A 22,700-nucleotide genomic window follows, 5' to 3' on the forward strand; every position below is an offset into this window, starting at 1 on the left:
TCCCAGAATTCCTGAGCCAGCATGGCTCAGCTTGGAAACCTCTTTCCCTCAGCATGGCTGGCTCAGGAATTCTGGGAGCTGAAGTCCACGAGTATAAAAGAGCCAAGGTTGTCCACCCCTGGACTGTAGCCCTTCCTGGTAGATCAGGTAAAACTAAAGGAAAACAATGTAGCCTCCCTGGTACCTCCCAAGGCTCAGCCTGCCTAAAGGTACGTAGGGAGGAGCCGCTAACCGGCCACGCTTGAAGAGGGAGCCAAACTGCAAGCTGGAAAACTGTGAGGGGCTTCCCTTCCCAGCGAATAGAGGCTGGAACGACTTCCCTTCCCGTCAAGGCTTGCAACAGGAAGTGACGAGACAGGGAAAGGCACGGACAGAAAGGCACAGTACGTTGGAACAAGCGAGCCCATTTGTCTTGCCCGAACGGCAAACGCTGGACCGAACAACCTGCCCTGTTTAGCTTCTGAGCCCAGGCATGGTAGTCCAAGGCTGCCACCTGCTGAGGCAAAATGCAACAAGACTGCATAGGGCTAACGGTGTGAAGTCCAAAAATCTTGACGTCAAATAGAAGACTGCAAAACGTGGTAATTTTTGTATTTTTTTTTTTCGATCTACTGAGCGGCACAGTGATGTAGTTTTTTGGAAACAAGACAGGAATCTTCAGACTTTACCTCTATTACCTGTTTAAATAGCTCTACATTTCAGTCAACCCGGAAGCTATACAAGAAAGCGAAAGTCATATTTCTTTTTCTAGATTTATGTTGCTAAATTCGCGTTTCTTCTGCTTCCGGTAGGAAGACGTCCCTCATTGGCTGGGCGAGCAGACAAACGCCAAGGGCTCTGGGAGGCCGGGCAGAATCGTCGGGAAAGTTCGAGAGGGGAATCTGTGCGGCTGCGCCAACGCCTGGCCCTGAATAAAAGTTGACCATCAAATAAGCTGGTGCTCCGCTCAGAGATGGAGGAGGTGAGAAAGAGGGTAGTTCTGTCCCCGCAGGGAGACCCATATCCGAGCTGACGGGGTGGGGAACAACCCTTCGCCGGCCTGGGCGGTCCGGCGTAGCGGGGTCAGGCGTGTTGGATGGTGGGTTAGGGGCATCGCCGGGGCTTAGGATGCCAGAGAAGTCAGCGGAGGGATGCTCTATCTCTTTATATAGATGATAGAACCAGAATGTTTCTAGTCCAGAATTATTAACTTTCCCCCCCTTCAGTCAGGCTTGATTCCTGGCTGCTGGCTGGACAAGTCCCTGCAGTTTTCTTGGCAAGGTTTTTCTGAAGTGATTTGACAGTTCCTCCTTGCTAGCGCTAAGAGAGAAGGGGACTGGCCCTGCTGGCTTTGTGTCTTAAGTTAGGACTAGAGATTCTGGTCTCTTGGTTTCTAGCCTGGTGCCTTAACCACTACACCAAAGTGGTTCTCTGGTTCAGATTTTGTTGTTGTTAATTGCGAAGTCGTGTCCGACCCATCGCGACCCCATGGACAACGTTCCTCCAGGTCTTCCTGTCCTCTACCATCTTCTGGAGTCCATTTAAGTTCATACCTACTGCTTCAGTGACTCCATCCAGCCATCTCATTCTCTGTCGTCCCCGTTCAGATTTTAGGTGACCTTAAACCACTTCATCTCCTTGCCATAGTCAATCTCTTCATTCTGTGGGTAAATTCTCTTTTTACAGGACAATGATCAGTGTTGCTGTGCTCTCCATTTAAGTAATTAAAATGCTGCTGTAATTCTTTCTAAATGTCAGTAGCCTGGTTTTATCCTTTAGTTTGTCTCTGGGGTTTGATCTTTATTATTCCACTTTTTATAAGCTTGCCCCTCAAGCAGATATTGATAGAATATTTGATAGAAATGCTAATTTGTATAATCAATATATTCCGTGCAGCTACAGAAAGATTTGGAAGAAGTGAAGGAGCTTTTGAAAATGGCAACAAGAAAGAGAGTATATGACTTTCTGCTGGCAGAAAAAAACAAAATAGAGAGAGAAATCAAGAATCGGCAGCCACTCAAACTAAAAGCTGAAGGATCTGAAGAAGAAAAACCAATAGTCACTGGATACACAGTGAAAATCAACAATTATGGTAGGAATAGATTTATTTTTCCTCATTACAGAATGCAGTAGAAGAAAATATTGTAGCTATCACAGTACTACAATAAGCTGCATAAATTGCTTCAAACCTACATTTCAATCCAGGAGTGATTTGCATTGTTATTAATACTTGTTACAAAACCCCTTTTTGAAAATACCAGTAAATCAGCTATTTGTATTGAATCCAGTATAGATTAGATAGGAGTGATATTAAATCTATACCTTATTCAAACCGTGTAAGATGCGTGACTCAATTTTTCCCAGTGGAAATAGTCATACATGCTATGCTAATGCTAACTTGGGAAATTAGTGAATTTTCTTGACATTAGCATAGAAAACAGACTCTGATGTCTATTTATATGGAACAAAAGTCTTTTAAGAAAACCAGCATGATAAAAGTGTGAGTTGTACTGAGATAATTCTGAAGATCAGTTCTAAGAGCGTGATGTTTCAGCTCTGTTGCATTTCTTTTTCAACATCAAGTGAAGTCATAGAACTGTAGATCCAATTTAGTACCTTTGTTCCAAAATAATTGAAAAATATTCTGTGGGATCAGGGAGGCAAGGGAATAATCAGAAGAATTATTGTTCAGGGAAAAAAATAGTTGTCAGGAAAAGCTAAAGAAGCTTGACTAAATTTTGAATATAGCTGGAGTTGAAAAGATGCCAAGATGCTCATACCACAGTTATTAGAAATTTAGACTGGATCTTTGAGGTGTTGGGTCTCTTTAGTGAGAATGCTGCAAATCATTGAAAAGGTAGGTTGTAACTTCTACTCTATAAAGATAGTTATAGCAGCAACAACATAATTATTGCCTATGCTGTTGGCAAATTCAAAAATAGTTTGGTAATCTTAAGAGCCAGAGATGTGATAGCATTATTGGTTTTCACCCCAAGCTTAAGTTTAGAAGATACTTCCAATTTCCTGACAGTTAATGCCTTCCAGCAGTGGTCCAACTTGCAAATCTTATAAATGAAAACCACTAATTTTGTTTGGGCAAAGCTGATGATATGGCTTTATTACTTGTATGGAGGTTTGGAAGCTCCATATAAGCTTACTTGTGAGGTAGATAGGATTGTTTCATCACTATAAAAGAGAAGTGAAACTCGTTTTGGAGAATGGAATTCTGTTTTTGTAAGAGCTTGAAATACAAGTGGATATAAAAATTGAAGCAAGATAATACTCTTGCTTAAATACTTTTTAAATGGGATTTAGGACAGAAAAGTAACTGAAAAGGCATGTCTAACGTGTATTGAGATATGCAGTCTTCATAATCAAAGGGAGAAACAGAGTCAATAACTTTAGATGTCAGTTTTATCCATATCCTATTTCTAGGCATTGAATCAAATGCTGCCTTTAAATTGATAATAGTGATGTTATAAAATAGCTAGAATATTTTTCTAGTAGATAGGGGGACACAATACAGTGGCATCAGCCAATTGGGAGATATCCAGAAACTGGATTATAATCTACTTATGTTTAGGAGGCCAGTTGTGTAATAATTTGCTGGATCCATTTTATCCCCTTTCTTGTAATTTAACCTGAAATTGACATCCTCCAGTTTGTAAAGATTTCCAAAGAGTGAAATGTATGAGTGAATAGGTTGTCAGTACTGTGACCCATTTGCTTTTGATAGTTTCAGTATGGGAAAATGGAGATAACTGGAAGATCATGTGAGGAATTTATTCTTTTTGATACTTTGTCCTTAGAAATGCTAAATGTTGAATTCTTTCAACTGAATCTTGAAATGTTCTGGAAACCAGTGCAGCTGACCAAACACTGTATGCCTTGATTATATTGACTGGCTAATTAAATCATCAGCTCAGATGTGAAAATTGTTAAATGCAGATATATAAAAAACATGATTTCTGATACAGTAGGTATGTGAGGAACAGGATTGCTCCACAGAACATGTTTAAATGTGATTGAAAGAACTATTCAATTTGAGGCAGTGAAGTGCACAGAAGACTGCTGAGGACCTTCAAAATGCTTTATTTGATTTTTTTTTTATAGATTCTGGGTTGCAATTCATTTTATATAGTAACTTTGAAAGGACCTTAATTGAAACAAACAATGTCTTCAAAGTTTCGCATAATCCTATTTCTGTGGGTGGGGTAGCCATTACCTTTCTAGTCTTTATTTTTATGTCTAATAGGATTTTAAATTGTTTCAGAATTAAAATGAACTTGATTTAGACACGTGATCTAGATGGAATGGGTGGCACACAAATCTAATAAAGTTTACATAAATAAACATATTGAAATATTATTTAAAACCGGTATTCCCTTTTTAATATCCAAAATGCTTTTTCATTCCTTTAGCATGGGATCAGTCTGATAAATTTGTGAAAATCTACGTCACATTAAGTGGTGTTCAACATCTGCCAGCTGAGAACGTTCAGGTGCACTTTACAGAAAGGTGGGCTTTTGTTTTTTGATACAATGTGTAAGCAACATTGGGGCTGTTGCTATTGCTGCTGGCTTTCACAGAGTCTCAAAGAGATGAGAAAAATGATCCCTCCTTATATAGAAAGAAGAGATGACTCCTCTTCCCAATGTATGGTTTTACAGATAGCATGTTATACCTCCTGCTGCATCCAACCTTTATAAAAAAGGAAAAAAAGACCACCTCTCCCTTAAAGGTATACTTGCCCATTAAACAAAGCTTAGTCTAGTGATAACCATGGTTAAGATATTTGCCCACAATGCCAGAATAGTCATAATCATGCCTAAGCCAGCATCATGTAACATGGTAAAGGAGGTCCACTGCCAGCAACCAATCAACTATCCTAGTAGCTTAGCTATATGACCAATTTTTATTTTTGTTCCACTGTTTAGTTAAAATAATCCTGATCATTGTTGGTTACATAAGTGCCATTATACAAGATCAGAGGAAAAGAGAATTCTGTTCAAGATCAGGATTGTGTCCCCTTTGATACTAGGTTATCCCATAATGTTTTTAGTTTATTTCTGATAGATCCATTGTATATAACAGCTTAAATGCATGGCTGCCACTCAAGTTGACTTCTTAAAACAGTGCAATCCTTGCCAGGGTCTTATCCATCCATATTTAACAATTTTTTTAGACACTCAGCTATATTAAATTTTAGGCCCAAATGAACCTACAGTTTTTTCTCCCTTTTTGCCATTAGGGTGGCTTCTTGATGTTTATTTGATGGTTGTTCATTAGAGAATTCTGATTAATTTCTTATCCTCTTAGTTCATTTCATCTGCTGGTGACAAATTTAAACAACAAAAATTATACAATGACGTTCAACAACCTTCTGAAACCAATCTTAGCTAAAAGCAGCTCATGGAAGGTCAGTATATCTGATGTTGTCAATTTTAATACTGTTCATATAAATGCTTTGGCTGGCTTTTTACTCATTACATTTATTCATAATATATTTTATCTGGTTTGGGCTTCATATGGTGTGTGAGCTTGTCATTTGTGGTTTATTCAATGAATAATGGTTAAAAAATCTAAGGTGTAGAATGAAGCAAAACCCTGCTTTCTGGTATTTTCCTATAAATTAGTTTTATCACTAGATTGTCTTTTTCTTTGATAGATTGATAGGCAATTGCCCTTGCAGTTCCTATTCCCAAAGAGCATTTCTATTTTTCTTAGTCCTGAGTAAGAGGGAACCAGCTGCTAAATATCATAGGACTAATTCTGAGTGAATTGGTGAATCTTATCTTGGAGCACTACTTCCCCTGGCAGAGTTTTCTTCATCTTGCAAAGTTGTAAAAAAAAAAAAAAATCTAAAATCATTCATGTCACATCCAGGTTCAGCATTCTTAGAAAGTGTAGTCTCAGATTTGAGAATAGGAAGTCTCTTCTGCCTAGAACAACTTTATCAATCTAGTGCCATCACAAATGGAGACTTTTAGCTAATGCTTTCATGTTGCAATTATTAAAGCAGTGACAGAAATAGAAGGGAATCTTGGAACGATAAGTAACCTGTGGTTTTGAATTTCATGAACAACATTTAAATTTCTTAAATTATGGGGGGGGGGTTATATTCTACAAGTTTACAAAAGCAAATTATTTTAAATAACATATCTACATTGGATTTTGAAAATAATCCAAACAAGTTCCTTTCTGGTAATTCTGGCTTCTTGCGTTATTTTGAATTCTGCTTTCCTCCTACTTACAGATCAAAACTGATATGATCTTGATATTATGTAAGAAGCAGCAAGAAGAAAAATGGGAGTGCCTAACACAGGTTGAAAAAGAAACTAAGGAAAAAGAGTAAGTGTACTTCATTTGATTGTTCCAGCAGCATGATATTGTTGTTACTATTGAAAAAGTCTTGCAAGCTAAAATTCAATAAACCAAGATTCCTTTAATCCTTGTAACACATGGAAGATGAACAGATTTTAAATATTTATACTTATCCTGTTCTTGCTCATTATGGATCTTAAAAAACTTGGTGGGAAAAGAATCCAGATATCTATAGAAATGGCATTTTATGGCCAGTTGCTGAAATATGCTCACTAAAAAATCCAAATCTTTTATACAGGCAATTTTTACACTGAATATTATATTGAATATCAAGAGTAATACATGATGACATCTTGGAATTCCCCTCCTAAATGAAAAATATAACTAAACATTATTTAAATTAGCATTGGTTGTATTTTAGCAGCTTTTAGTAAAATACAATGTACTTTTTAATCTTATCAAATATATATTTGTAATGTAATGTCTATTACTAGATCTCCAGAGCTATTGCATTAGTTCAGTTTTGGGAGGCGTGTGAGAAGAAACAAGTTAGGCACTGAAAAATATTTTATTCCATGATGTTTGTTTTAATCAAATTATTTTTTCAAATGACAAGTTCAGTATGGTGCAAAAGGACTTAAGATGATAAGCTTTATTGTCACCTTTTTCTGTGAGCACACTGACACACATTAAAAACATGAAATTCTACCAAAATACATATAGAATTTAAGCCAGAATTAGGAATACTAGGATCCAACTATGAGAAAGAAAATGAGTATTTAATACCACATATATTGACAGCTGCAAGAATAGCATTTGCCTAATATTGGAAAAATGGGAATGTATCATCTGATGAAATTATAATTAGGAAAATCTTAGAATGTGCAGAAATGGACAGACTAACCCTAGAGATTAAAGAGAAAGAAGATTCAGTCTATTTTAAAACATGGGAAAACTATCAATGGTTAGCAAAATGAGTTAACGAAAAATAATTGTGAAACTTATTAAGAGGATTGATGTTTATTAATTGACACAGTCTATAATTATAGTTACTTTTGCTGACTACAACTAGTTATTATTGAACACTTGTATCCGGACGATATATTGTTTGCTAAAGCTTGAAATGTTATTGTTGTTGTACCTACCCCCGTCCCAATCCCTCCCCTGAACCTTACCCTGAATTCCACTACCTATATTGACCTTACCCTTTCTTTATCTTTATAAAACCTAATAAAATACTGTTCAAAAAACTCATGAAATTCTGATGCCCGCTCTTGAAAGAATACACACACACATATACATCTCTCTCTACACACACACACACACACACACACACACACAGAGAGAGAGAGAGAGAGAGAGAGAGAGAGATTAGATAAATCACAGACCATAAGATTACAATGTTAAAAATTTGAGCATTCAGCTCTTGTTATGGAATGTACCAAACTCAATATATAACAGCATAATATTTTCCTGTCCATGTAAATCCTTTAGGAAAGCTTCCTATGATACATCTGACCCCAGTGAAGGATTGATGAATCTACTCAAAAAGATGTATGCAGAAGGAGATGATGAGATGAAGAGAACAATTAACAAAGCATGGGTGGAGAGCCGAGAAAAGCAATCCAAAGATGATTTGCCATTAGACATTTGAACAAGTGTTGAAGACTGTGCTTGCCAATTTAATCTACATTTATGTATGGAGGTTTTGTTGCAATATTCTGTTCAGAGAACATGTGCTCTTTATATAGCCATCTTCAAAGCAAAGACTACAAAATTTATGTTTAAGATTGGAGATGGGAAATAAAATATGGTGTAAAACCTCTGTCTCCTTAAATGTTTGTCTTTCCAGCACCTCTTGGCAATTCCCAGACTGTTATATATTCAAGTACACAGTGATAAATAACCTTAGTTAAATGATTCCAGTCTCTCAGATAAAAATTGAAATACTGATTCTTCAGATGAGGTTAGCCTAGAAAGGAAACCTTCAATTTTTTGAGAACTAAGGGCTTAGGGAATTGTATTGCATCACAATAAAGTGATATGCTTAGATATGAAGCAAGATGATCAGTTAAAACAGCAATCAGACAAAAATGGTGCAATAGAACAAATATAAACTAGTTAATACTAAATCTATGCGAGTTCTTGAACATTTAGATCTAATATACTATACTACAAATATAGTATAAAACAGATTAAAGCTAAAATTAAAACTCAGAACTAAAAAGTAGTATTTTGTCTCTGTCAACAAATGGGAAATTATTGCAAAGTTATTAGGCTGAGAAACTGATGGGTGGTTTTAATTAGAGGAAAAGAGTTCAGCTTAATGACAGTAATAATGATTAATTTTTTTCAATGTATTTGCTCATTACCCATACATTTTGTTTGCTGCTACATAAAAATTATGGTACATTATATATAATGATTTCCTATCCGACAAGAGAAGATCTATAGGTAGGCTTTCATTTTGACATATACCAGTGCCAGAAGCTGGGAAGAGGCTGAGAAAAAGAACTGAGAAATGTCAGGTCTATAGCACTGGTCTTCAAAAGAACAGTTTCTGACAAACATGGAGGGAAGCTAGATTGGCTTTTCCGATGGTTTAAAATCCCTGTGAAGTATCCAGGAAGAATAGGAAATGCTACGAAACAAGATATAACTGCAAATAATTCCTATGAGGAAAAACAAGAAAAATCTGAAGAAGCCAGCACTGTGATACACGCAGAACTCTCTAAAAGGTTATGCAGGGCAAAGAAGAACTCAATAAATTAGACCTGCTGGCTTGACATCTATACCGGCAATATGTTTATGAGCGCTTGGCTAGATAGGGTACAATTAAGCCAGCATGGGTTTGTCACAACTTGTACTAGACTATCTCTTTTGATAATTACTACTTTAGTGTATCGAAGACGGTACGTAGACTTTAGCAAAACCTTTGAGAGTGCCTCATGCTTTTCCCCTTCATTAAAATGGTAAGATATAAGCTAAATGCCACTACTGTTAGATGAACTCACAGTAAGACAGGGGTGTCAAACTGCCGGCCCGCGGGCTGGATGCACCAGGTGCAAGCTGTGCCCATCCCATTGCCGGCAATGGGAAAACTGTCCTGATAACATTGCGCAATGCCAAGTGACGTCACGAGTTTGACATGTCTGCAGTAGGTTGAATGATTGCACTCAAAAGTGATTAATGACCACCAAAGCTTGGAGAGGAGTACTGAGTGGAATGTTATAGGGCTCCATCCTGGACTTCTACTGGTTTAACACTTCCATCACTTACCTGAATGAAGGAGTTAAGAAACTTAAAAATTTGCAAATGACACAAAATTAGAAGGAATGGCTAATACTTTAGATAGAAAATTCAAAGACAGGGTTTTCAGTAGGCAGGCATAAGGATGGAATTTAATATGCAAAATATAAATTTCTTCATGTGACTAGGAAAAATGTAAGGCAGAATAATAAATTCATGAGACTTGACTTGGTGGTAATACATGTGAAAAGAATCTGAGTGCCCATAAATAAAAGCCATCAGTGTGATCTAGTTGTTAAAAAGGAACATTGCTATTTTGGGGTACATTAACAGGTGTCCTGAGTCCAGATTATAGAAGGTTATTGTTTCACATTACTCTGGCCAGGTCAAGTCCCACTTGGAATACTGTGTTCAGCTGCAGGCATCATAGTTCAAAAGGGACAATGACAATTTGGATTAAATGGCCTCTATCTAAGAGATGGATTCCATGTCCTCATTTGGTAGTGCTTGTGGTGGTACCAGGGACCACCAACAGTAGTACTTCAAGGGGTTCCTGAATGAGAGCATTCACTCCAGATTTTAGGATAAATAGTGTCATTGTACTCCACTGGTTGAACTTCAAATAGAGCACTTCTGAGCACAATAAAAGGAACAAAAAGCTGGAACACATTCACAGAAATGCTTTGAGAATGAGGGTGAATCATTCCCTAAGAACAGTTAAGGTATATTACATTGAAAAGGAAGACTGAGGAGAGATTTCATAAAGGTTTACAAATATTTATGGGTGTCATACTAAAAGCAGGCAAAAGACCAACAATTTTAAATAAAATGTTGGGAGGGAAGGTTTTTTTTTTGGCAGTAACTATAGCTAAACAATGGCAGTCTGCCTAAAACCAATGGAGATTTTCCTTTGCTGGGGGGTGGGGGGTGGAATGGGGAGTTCAAATAGACTAGATGTCTGTTCAGTGAGGATGTGCACCAACTGAGCAGGAATGGGTATTGGATGAGCTATAAATTTATTTCAACTTGTACTCTCTACTTAAATCCCCATTTTTCTGAACACCAGTTTTGGGCCATGCATATACCATGTTTCCCCGAAAATAAGACTTGATCTTATTTTTTTTTAACCTCCAAAAGAGGCACCAGGTCTTATTTTCGGGGGATGTCTTTTCCATGCTCTCACCTTCCACACTCTCACCATGCCCAGCCAGCCCACTTCTTCTGCAGCCGAAGGAAATGCCTCTGCAGCTGAGAATGGAGCTCCAGATTGATGTGTACAGTACCCCCCTGGCCTGCATTTTGCTGTCAGAGGCCTTCTGGAAAGGCCTCTGCAGCCAATAACCAAGCTACAGATTGAAACCACCACTCGGTTCTTGGCTGTAAAGGCCTTTCTGGAAGGCCTTGCATGGCAAAATGCAAGCCGGAGGCACCGCAGAAGACGTGGGCTGGTGAGGCGAGGCAGATGTCAATTCACGGGGGGGGGGGGGGGCTGGTTGCAACGGTTAAGCGGATGTGGGGCGCATGGGGCAGCTCCACATCCCCAGCTTGATTTTTAGGTCTGCACCTCGCCCCAAAACTAGGGCTTATTTTTGGGTAGGGCTTATTTAGGCCCACCCCCAAATCAAGCTAGGGCTTATTTTCAGGGCAGGTCTTACTTTCGGGGAACACAGTACTATTCTACTCTACCTAGAACTCTCCTAATCTTTTCTGAAGTCTTATTTTTATGTTATAAAAATCAGGAAATTATTGCAAGTAGTTATGATATGTAAACTTGGCTATAACCTGCAGTGTTATTTTTCAAAATTGCAATGATAAAGTTAAAAAAATATTTCAAGTACAAGAAATGAACCAGTGTCAAATCAGTGATAGTTTATTTTTTATGTCTTCTCTTAAGCTGCAAAAGTAGGTTTACATTTTCATAATATCAGACTGACATCCTTGTCAACATGATTAGCATTCACCATCTCTCATTCTTGCATACCATGAATTATATTCAGGAATTTTCAATCAGGACTCAGTTTTGTAATGTTTGAAAAGATTACTTGCTTGCAGCTCACCACATTGCCCTCTGTATCCCAGAGAGCTGGGCATGGTCAGCCAGATGGCGGAAGACAATTCGGCTGAGCCTCCATCTCCTTTTCAAACCTCTAGGTCGGGATGTCAGAACACATCGATTGTGGATCCGCACAGGGCAACTATCTCGGGGCAGATCAGCTATCTCCTTATCGGTAATTTCCTGCAACAAGTTTTTTAAAAATGTAAAATTCCCCTCCTATACTTAACCAAAAATTTGTACAATTATGTCACATGGAGTGAGAGTGAAGAATCTCAAAGACTGTTTTCAACTGGAACTGCCAATCCTAAACTGACATGGTAGAGAATCTGGGATCATAGGATTTTTAATCTGTATTTATTCTCTTCCCTGAATAAATACACTGAATCCTTCATATGAAGTCCTATAATCCTTTTAACTACTCCAATAAGAATTAGATATGAAGTGGAACCATTGTTTCTCAACTAAAATATCCAAGATATCTCTGAATAATTAGATTTTTTTTGCATAGAATTTTCTAATTGCATGTTGTTGTTAGTTGTGAAGTCGTGTCCGACCCAGCACGACCCTCTGGACGTTTCTCCAGGCCTTCCTGTCCTCTGCCATCTTCTGAAGTCCATTTAAGCTCACACCTACTGCTTCAGTGACTCCATCCAGCCACCTCATTATCTGTCGTCCCCTTCTTCTACTGCCCTAGCACATTAAAAGGATGTTGTTGTTCAGTTGCTATGATGTCCAACTTCTTGCAATCCCAGGGACCATAGCATGCCAGGGCCCCTGTCCTCCACTGTCTCTCGGAATTTTCTCAAATTCATATTCATTGTGTCGATGACATTATTTAATCAGTTCATTCTCTGTCATCTTCTCCTTTTGTCTTCAATCTTTCCCAACATCTCAACTTTTCCAATGAATCCTCCCTTCTCATTAGGTGGTCAAAGTATTTGAGTTTTAGCTTCAGTATCTGTCCTTCCAAAGAACAGTCAGGGTTGATTTCTTTTAGGATTGACTAATTTGATCATCTTGCAGTGCAAGGGACTCCCAAGAGTCTTTTCCAGCACCACAACTCGAAAGCATTAATTCTTTAGTGCTTAGCCTTATTATTAAAAAGGATACTAGTAATTAAAACTAAAGGAGGAAAGTAAGTTTTTAAAACTTAAAAAGAACTACAATTTAACTGTCTGAACATAGCATTTTACATCATTTGAGATTCTTTAACAGAGGGGCACAATATCACATTCCCAATAAATACAATTAATGTAAGAGGATTATACATTATTATTATTATTATTATTAAACATATATTTAGTATTAAGATGCACCGGTGTCTACCCATCATGTTGGATTCAGCTACTCAGAAACCTATCTGCCCAAGACTATCATCTGGCAGGGTCCAGGAAGAGATGCTGCTGTGCTGCCTAGCCCCTGGAACAACATCCCACTAGAGCAGTGATGGAGTACCTTTTAGAGACTGAGTGCCCAAACTGTAACCCAAAACCCACTTATGTATCATCGGGTGCTGGGTGGGTGTGGCTGCAGTGATAACGGCAAACTGGGTGTGACTAAAAAGTTCAATCAATCAATTCCGAGATCTTTTTTTTCCTGTGAGAAGTTGAAATTGATTGATTGATTGAACCTTTTTTTTTTTTGCACATGGCGGCAGAGGCCTAAAGCAAAAAGGTTTTATAAACCCAGCTGAAGGCCTAGGACTGGGGCGACGGTGCGTGTGCCCACAGAGAGGGCTCTGCATGCCACCTGTGGCACGCGTGCCATAGATTCGCCACCACTGCACTAAAGATTAAATTTGCACCAATCCTGCTGGCCTTTCACACATTACAAATTTAGGTTTGCCATCAAGCCTAGGGCTCAGATATAGCCTATTTCTTGGACATGGTTATATTAAATATTAAATAACACTTAGTGGTGTTAATGCTATTTTTAATCTGGGGTTCTAACTATTTACTGCCCAAAGTCAAGCATATGAGATAAATTTTCAAACAAGTTTTCTTGTTGTGCCACTTCATAATCCCTTGACAAAAATAATATGCTTCTTACCTGGAGTTCTTTAGGCAAAATTTTATTTTTCCTAATGCAATTCAGCCGTAATCTCTGATCTGCATAATCAAAAGCCATTTTCCTTCTCTTAACATCACGTACCATCCTCCAGTCCACATAATAACCTCTTATTTGACCAGCACATGGCATGGGGAAGAACTAATAAAAAGAAATTACAATCAGCTTTTGTTCAGGCAAATGGGTATGCTGATGCAAGTATTAATGTTTGAAATCTTTAAAAAAACAAAACAATCATACTGGTCAACCTATTTTTCAAAGCACCTGAAGGCAAGATAAGAAACAATGGTTGGAAATTAAGTACCTAGAACTAAGGAGAAATTTCCGACCAGTGAGAACAATTAACTAATGGAATAGGTCACCTTCAGAAATCATGGGTGCTTCATCACTGGAGGTTTTTAAGAAGAGACTCAAAAGCCACTTGTCTGAAATGGTCTGAAGCAGTGGTTCTCAACCTTTCTAATGGCGCGACCCCATAATACAGTTCCCCATGTTGTGGTGACCCCCAACCACTTATACATCACCGGGTGCCAGGGACGTGGCCAAAGAAAAGGGGAAAAAAAATGGCGGACAGCCTTGTTTGGCGACCCCCATGAAATGGTCGTTCGACCCCAAATGGGGTCCCGACTCACAGGTTGAGAACCACTAGTCTAAGGTTTCTTGCTTGAGCAGGGGGTTGGACTAGAAGACCTCCAAGGTCCTTTCCAACTCTGTTATATAAGGGCAGAGGAGTTTTACAGAACAATTTGCTACAATTTCTTCAAACTACAACTAACAACTGCATGGCCAATAATGTGAAGTGTCAGGGACTGCACTTCAGCAATAAGAAAAGCTCTTAGTTTTAGCGTATCAGCTGCATCTTCCGTTAACGAGTTCTAGCAAAGTGGCGGCAAAAGCAGAGAAAAATCACGTTAGCCTCGGGTTCCCAATTCATAAGCTTGATTTTAAGGCACCTTCTGGTTAGTTTAGTCCGCGCCGTTTTAGACAGCAGGTAATTCAGCTCTTGGCGACTTCAATTTCAGTACCATAATACGAGCAAGATATAAGAACTTTAAAAAGGCTGCAAAGGGCAGGCCACACGAATCCGCCACAGGACTCTTGGGAGGTCGACGGCTCATGCACTACGTTCCAGCCCCCAAATCCCCAACTTTCAAGGCTGGGCTTATCTCGGAGCGACTGTTGGGGGAAAAAAGCACCCGGCAGAAGTGAAAGTTGACGTAACGAGGACAGCTCGCTAAGTGAGGAACCGAGAGGAAAAGCAGCCGCTCCCGGCCGCGACTCTAACCTGCCGAAACGCCGATCGCAGCATCAAGGATACTACCGCCATCTTCCCTGTAGCAACACTATTTGAACTGCGCATGCGTTGCTCGCACCAAGGCAGAAGTTAACCCGCCAGTGCGTAAAAATGCGGACAAGACGTAAAGGAAAGGGAAGCCGAAGTGGGTGGGTGACCGGAAGCAGCGAGCGAGGTTCGTGGGAATGGCGGCAAAATTTAACAAAATACGGATGTTATGAATTGAGCTTTTTTTAAAGGTTGAGTGTAGGAGCTCTTATTAGTTCCACAGAATTAAAATCTCTCTCTCTCCGTTTGTGTGTGTGTGTGTGTGTGTGTGCAGTAATATATGCGTGTGTATAAGTGTGCCTGTATGAGTTGTGTATATATAATCTATCTACACATAACTTGCACAAACATAGTTACATCCAGAAGGCTAGATTGTGCCTGCTTTGCGTTCTCAAATAATTGCGTGTACGATTTACTGCCTGGTTGTTCAGATATTACAAGACTGCTTTCGTTGCAGCAGGCTAAAAGGGTTGTTTCTTTGGAAACTTTTATTGAGAGACCAAATCTCTGTGCGGCTGAATTCCCAAAATTCAGCCTCACTGGTAAACCAAATGTGGGTGGTTATTTTTTTTATAAACTGTGGGAAGAAATTGCCCCTGCGGTTCGTTTTTTCCAGCTGGGAGAGCACGATCAGGCCGATGAAATGAAAAGCCGGGAGACTAACGTATCGGAAAGGAGGTTGATTTATTTCGGAAGCCAATGCTACTGGTAACAGCAACAATGAGTTCCGGGTCAGCTGGCAAATTGGTTCATTGAATAAATGAGTTTTTATATAGTTTTTTACAACGTTCTGTAATCTGGAGGCTTGCTTTTGTGTATTTATTTGATTTTGGTTAGCATGTTTCATGAAGGCTATTAATGCGTGTAACGTGTCGGCTTCCCTGACTTAAGCTGGTCAAACAGATGTAATTTTACCCAGTGCTTTTTTTCTAAAAAAAAAAAAAAAAAAAAGTGGAAACTCATACACATCATACAACCCACCTTGCCTACCCTACAAGGTTCCATCCCAAAAAGGTGCCGGAACTCCGTTCTGGGCGTTCTATGAGAAAAAATGCCCCGGTTTTACCCCTAGCCCATCTAGAGCCTCTGGAAAGCTATTTCTGTAAATTAACAGGCTACATTCATTGTTTTTGCTTTTGCAATAGCTAGAGCAGTGATGGCAAATCTTTTAGAGACCAAGTGCCCAAACTCAACCCAAAACCCACTTATGTAGTGTCGGGTGCCAGGTGGGCGTGGCCCATTGGGTGGGCGTGGCTTTAGTGGTAACAGCAGATTGGATGGGACTAAAAAGTTCAATCAATTCCAACTTTGTGAGATCTATTTTTTTTCGTGTGAGAAGTTGAAATTGATTAATTAAACCTTTTTGGGTTTTTTGCACACGACGGCGGAGGCCTAAAGCAAAAAGGTTTTATAAAGCCCAGCTCAAGGGCTAGGACTGGGGTGATGGTGTGTGTGCCCACAGAGAGGGCTCTGTGTGCCACCATTGAGCTAGAGTCACTCAGACCTCTGATTGCAACTTCGTTGCTTTTTTCTTTAAGCTAAAGTCCACGCCAGTCTGCCGGAGGCTAGTTATCTGATAGCTTTTAGTGAGAGGAAAAACAAAAAATTAGAGATGGTGTTACTTTTTACCTTTTGCTGCTTGTGCAATTTTATTTGGCTTTTCTATGTCTTAGAAGACTTTTGTTATAAACGGGGCTTTTTCTTCATAATAGTAAATAATAATAATAATACTCAAGCAGAACTAAAAGTAATGGATAGGAAGACCAGAAACATAATGACAATGAATTATGCCCTTCATCCACGCAGTGACATTGACAGACTTTATCTACCAAGGCAAATAGGTGGGCGTGGAATGCTACAAGTACATCAGATGGTTGAAGAAGAAAAAATAGGTTTGGAAGAATATCTGAAGAACAATGATGAAGATGCACTGAAATTAGTATATCAGGAAGGCTTATTGACTACTGGAGAGACCAAACTGGCCTACAAGAAAGGTCAAATGAAGAACAGAATAGAGGCATGGGAAAACAAAGCACTACATGGCCAATACATTAAAAAAATAGCTCGGAAAGCAGATAATAACAAGACCTGGCAATGGCTAAGAGCAGGAAAATTGAAGAAAGAGACCGAGGGACTAATTCTGGCTGCACAAGACCAAGCCTTAAGGACAAATGCATATAAAGTCAAAATTGAGAAGACAGCAACAGACAGTAAGTGCCGCCTATGCAAAGAAGCTGAAGAAACAGTGGACCACTTGGTAAGCTGTTGCAAGAAGATTGCACAGACTGACTACAAGCAGCGGCATGACAAAGTAGCAACAATGGTGCATTGGAAGATCTGCAAAAAATATCATTTGCCTGTAAGCAAAAACTGGTGGGATCATAAAATAGAGAAAGTCATAGAAAATGATAAAATTAAACTGCTCTGGGACTTCAAAATTCAAACAGACAAGCACCTGCAACATAACACCCCAGACTTAACAATTGTCGATAAGAAAGACAAAAAAGTCTGGATAGTGGACGTGGCAGTGCCTGGAGACAGCAGAATAGACGAGAAAGAACTGGAGAAGATAACAAAATACAAAGACCTACAAATAGAAATAGAAAGACTGTGGCAAAAGCAAGCAAGGGTAGTACCAATAGTAATGAGCTCCTTGAGTGCAATCCCAAAACAACTGGAGCACCACCTGAACACCACTGGCATTGACAAATTCGCCATTAGTCAATTGCAAAAGGCAGCCTTACTAGGAACTGCTTCCATCCTACCACAATATATGTAATACCATCAAACATCCACATCTGCCTATCCCAGGTCCTTGGTAAGGACCCGATAGGTAGACAAAAATGCCAAATCCAGTCTGAACATCTGGCTGACTGAGATGATTAATAATAATAATAATAACAACAACAACAACAGTAATAATAATAAAAAAGTTGGAAGGGACCTTGGAGATCATCTAGTCCAACCCCCTGCTCAGGCAGGAAACCCTATACCATTTCAGACAAATAGTTATACAGTCTCTTCTTAAAAACTTTCAGTGTTGAAGCATTCCAGTATTGAAGCAGGGTGTTTTTTCATTCTATATTAATATGTATTTTATATGTTATATTAACCCAAGCAGCTAGATTTAGTAAACCAATCTAGAGTCATAACTGTTAGTTAATTTGATGTACAAATAGAATACATAAATGGAATTCTGGATTAGTGTTTTTTGTCTGTATGCTTGGTTTTGAAGTTGACACAATTCAGCACTCGGATAGGAGGAATTGAGAAGGTAATAGTGCTAGATCAAACTAAGGGCCATGTAATGACCCAGGGCACAGCACAGAGGCAAAACAGTCAGCTGGCAGTTCAAACTGCCCTTTATTTGCTCCAATTTTCCCCAAATGCTCCCACGTTTCTGGCAAGCCACAGAACAAAGTAAGACACACACACCTTCAGCAGCCTCTGGGTGCAAGTAGTTTCACAAGTTTTTAACTCTTCAGGCAGGGAAACTGTGTGTATGGATCAAGCCGTCCTTCAGGTTTCGACTCACACACAGTTAGATTAGAAGAGTAATTTATTCAAGGCCATGTAGATAACAAGGAAAGAAACATACAAAATCTAACGAATCTGTGGAAATACAAGCATGCCTGAGCAGTTTCAGAAGAGAAGCCAAAATTCAATCTGAGGTCTTTGAACACCAAATCAAGTTTGTCAGCCAGTCCAATGGTGAGAGTTTCAGGGTTTCCAAGCAGAAATTACAACACAGAACAAGAGATCAGAGAATTGTTTCCAAGATCAGCAACGGCACACAAAACTCCAAGCATTCAGCATTTGTTCCCGACAAATGCCCCTCTCCACAGCGTCTCCTTAAGTCTCAGTTCCAGGTGTGCCTTGTGGAGAGGGGTGGGACACTCTCCTCCTGAGTTGTTGAGCCTGCCTGCATTGTTCCCTCCTCTCCACTCTCTGTGCTCTAGGATCAGGAGGGGTGGCCTTGGCTCATTACCTGAGCTCTGTCTCATGTTCATCTTGTCCCAATCCTGAAAGGCCCCGGCCTGCCTCAGCTGCTCTTCCCCACATTCCTCTGAAGCCACAGACACCTCCATGGGCTCTAGTTCCAGATCATTTTCCTCAGCAGATTCAGGCTCCGAAGGGGGCATGACAGACCAAATAAAGTTTAGCTATAAAAGTGCTAGGCTGCATTAACAGAAGGATAGAATCAAGATCACGTGATGTATTAATACCGTTTTATAATGCCTTGGTAAGGCCACACTTGAAATACTGCATCCAGTTTTGGTCACCATGATGTAAAAAAGATGTTGAGACTCTAGAAAGAGTACAGAGAAGAGCAACAAAGATAATTAGGGGAGTGGAGGCTAAAACATATAAGGAATGGTTGCTAGAATTGGGTATGTCTAGTTTAACGAAGAGAAGGACGAGGGGGGACATGATAGCAGTGTTCAATATCTCAGGGGCTGCCACAAAGAAGAGGGAGTCAAGCTATTCTCCAAAGCGCCTGAGGGTAGGACAAGAAACAATAGATGGAAACTAACAAAAAGAGAAGCAACCTAGAACTAAGGAGAAATTTCCTGATAGAACAATTAATCAGTGGAACAACTTGCCTCCAGAAGCTGTGAATGCTCCAACACTGGAAGTTTTTAAGAAGAGACTGGACAGCCATTTGTCTGAAATGGTATAGGGCTGTGATGGCGAGCCTTTTAGAGACCGAGTACCCAAACTGCAACCCAAAACCCACTTATGTATCGTCGGGTGCCAGGTGGGCGTGGCCCATTGGGTGGGTGTGGCCCATTGGGTGGGCATGGCTTTGGTGGTAATGGCATACTGGGTGGGACTAAAAAAATCAATCAATTCCAACTTTGCGAGATCTTTTTTTTTTCCCGTGAGAAGTTGAAATTGATTGATTGATTGAACCTTTTTTTTTTTTGCACACGATGGTGGAGGCCTAAAGCAAAAAGATTTTATAAAATCCAGCTGAAGACCTAGGACTGGGACGATGGCACACATGCCCACATAGAGGGCTCTGCGTGCTACCCGTGGCATAGGTTCGCCACCACGAGTATAGGGTTTCGTGCTTGAGCAGGGGGTTGGACTAGATGACCTCCAAGGTCCCTTCCAAGTTTTTTATTATTATTATCGATCATCGCACAGTCAGCCAGATGTTCAGACTGGATTTGGCATTTTGTCTACCTATCGAGTCCTTACCCAGGACCTGGGATAGGCAGATGTGGATGTTTGATGGTATTACAGATATCGTCGCAGGATGGAAGCAGTTCCTAATAAGGCCGCCTTTTGCAATTGACTAATAGCGAATTTGTCAATGCCAATGGTATTCAAGTGGTGCTCCAGTTGTTTTGGGATTGCACCCAATTATTATTATTATTATTATTATTATTATTATTATTATTATTATTATTATTATAATATTTAATAATAATAGTAATATAATTAATAATAATAATAACACCAACATTAATATAATAATTATATAAAACTAGCTATAAACCTTAAATGAGTAAGTCTAGTAAGATTTTTATAGCTGGGAAACTTTGTTATTCTATGGAGCTGGTGTTATTCTATGGATTACTGACGTTTCAGTAATAAGACAAATTGCAAGATAACAGTATTAAAAATTAGTGGTGAACATTTGAGTTTTTCAACATTCTGTTTCCATAAATAAAACCAAGGATGAGACTTTTCACAATTCTTAACTTAGCTACCTATTCTGGGTGGGAATCTATGTCACATTTAACTCCTTCTTTGTTTTTGTTTGCTGAAGATTATTATTCTCTTTTCCATTTCCTTCCCACCCCCTGTTGTCACTTGTTAAGTTTGTAGTATTTCTCAGATTAAATTTCAGGTGTCTGATCGAATGGACAATGTTCCACAAAAATGGATATGATAACAATTGAGTAGCCTTTACATGTAAGTAAAATTCTTTGTTGTATTGGCTGCAATTCCTCTGGAAAGTAGAGGATGAAGTGACGTCCGTAGGATCATTCCAGGAGGCTGAGAAGGCTCTGCCTTGATTTCTGCAGAGACCATTGGCAATCATGAGCTACTTCAGATTGCAACAGCACGGTGGTTCTCAACCTGTGGGTCGGGACCCCATTTGGGGTCGAACGACCATTTCACAGGGGTTGCCAAACAACGCAGTCTGTCATTTTTTCCCCCTTTTCCTTAGCTGTGCTACTCCCTTTTATTCTATTGGCTTTTGAAAGCCAATAGAATAGACTCTCTTGAACAGAGTCTAATTCTATTGGCTTTCAAAAGCCAATAGGAATTGTCCAGGCTGTCTCTGCCCTGCTGAGCCTGACAAAAGTCCCATTCTGCAAACGGTGCTGCACCAGTTGAGTAGTCCTCGACTTACGACCAGTTGAGTAGTCCTCGACTTACGACCGGTTGGGGGTCGCGGCATTAAAAAGGTTGAGAACCACTTCAACAGCAGCACCCCAGCATTTTGAAAGAAGAAAAAATTCTAGAAATATAACTGTAATCATTTGAATAAAATAGATACTATGCCTCTGGGTGTTCAGAGAAGTGATTAACCAGCTCCTTATTCTTTTGTCAAAGTGGTGTCTGTTCAGCCACCTGCATTTAAATATATATGAAATCTTTCTTCCTTCCTTTTCAGCTAATTATATTTTGCAATAGTAGATCAAGTTTTTTTCAAAGTAGAACATTTGCTTCTTTCCAAGGAATACATATGATTAGAAGACTTAAATTACTTAAGTCTTGTGGCTCTAATATCAAAATGTACTTTAGGGGGTGCTAGTGACTGAAAAAAGTCCTGTTGTCAGCCATGTCCTTTTATAACTAGCAATTACAGCTTTCTGACTTTCAGACTTCACATAACTGAAGTAATGGTTATTCATAAGTAAGAGGGAATTTTTAGAGGGTTAGTGCAATCATTTCAATTCTATCACAGCCAAAAATAGAATCATTAAATCACAAAATCATAGAGTCAGAGGGGCTATTTAGGACATCAGGGCCAACCAATTCAGTTTAGGAATTTTTAAATAAGGTGACCAACCATCCTCCTTTAGAAAGGACAGTCCTCCTTTTGTAAGGTCTGTCCTCCCTCGAAAAGTGTCCTCCTACATGTCCTCCTTTTTGATATTTGAAGACTAATCTGCAGGGCTTTTTTTTCTCATAGAACGCTCAGAACAGCGTTCCGGCATCTTTTTTTGATGGTTTTTTTTCAAAAAGCCAATAGGAATTGCTGCTGAGCGTGCCAAAACACCTGGCTGGCAAACTTTGCACATGCAAGTTGTCTGCAGCAAAGGCGAATTGGCAGGAACTTTGCACCCCTCCCTGCTACCCAACTACACCATCTCCTAGTTAGTTCCGAAAATACTCGGAGGAGACTGGAGCAGTAAGTTTCTCTTGATCTTCGGCTCTGCTAGGGCAATAATGGATGTGGGCGCAAGAGGCAGGGGTGGCGGGGGTGCTGCGGGTGGAGGTGTGAGGGGCGGCAGCGGCTGGCTGCCCCTCGTGCTATGGGAGCCACGGGGCTCTCTCTACACGGGGCTGTGCAGGATGGGCGGTGGTGCTGGCGGGGAGGCTGCAGGCAGGGTGTGTCGACAGTGGGCTTCGCGCTTTACCCCACAGATTACCTGCCTGGTGGCAGCCACCTCCTCCACCAGCCCTCCATCACTGCCACTGGAGAGAACGGAGAATGGG

The 22,700-nt window shown here is 39.8% G+C and overlaps 3 protein-coding genes across 3 annotated transcripts in view; 2 read left to right on the forward strand and 1 right to left on the reverse strand.

Moving 5' to 3' along the window:
• The first annotated feature begins 349 nt into the window (after positions 1-349).
• LOC120310286 (calcyclin binding protein) lies at positions 350-8,128 on the forward strand. The gene is made up of 7 exons (XM_039348547.1): positions 350-581; positions 792-961; positions 1,876-2,071; positions 4,401-4,497; positions 5,299-5,398; positions 6,236-6,330; positions 7,798-8,128. The coding sequence occupies exons 2-7, from the start codon at positions 953-955 to the stop codon at positions 7,955-7,957; spliced, it is 657 nt and encodes a 218-aa protein (XP_039204481.1). The 5' UTR covers positions 350-581; positions 792-952; the 3' UTR covers positions 7,958-8,128.
• Positions 8,129-11,396: 3,268 nt separating this feature from the next.
• MRPS14 (mitochondrial ribosomal protein S14) lies at positions 11,397-15,109 on the reverse strand. The gene is made up of 3 exons (XM_039348560.1): positions 14,961-15,109; positions 13,658-13,816; positions 11,397-11,788 (listed from the first exon to the last, which is right to left on the reverse strand). Exons 1-3 carry the CDS (start codon positions 15,033-15,035, stop codon positions 11,606-11,608), a joined length of 417 nt encoding a protein of 138 aa, XP_039204494.1. The 5' UTR covers positions 15,036-15,109; the 3' UTR covers positions 11,397-11,605.
• The window catches only part of TNN (tenascin N), a 90,947-nt gene continuing 83,224 nt past the window's right edge, over positions 14,978-22,700 (forward strand). Inside the window, exon 1 of the mRNA XM_039348537.1 lies at positions 14,978-15,070. The gene's annotated coding sequence lies outside the window, so the exon portion shown is untranslated. The remainder of the gene's footprint in view (positions 15,071-22,700) is intronic.

The sequence above is a fragment of the Crotalus tigris genome, unplaced genomic scaffold (assembly GCF_016545835.1).
Source record: "Crotalus tigris isolate CLP2741 ecotype Arizona unplaced genomic scaffold, ASM1654583v1 scf7180000017560.2302168, whole genome shotgun sequence".
Lineage (NCBI taxonomy): Eukaryota > Metazoa > Chordata > Lepidosauria > Squamata > Viperidae > Crotalus > Crotalus tigris.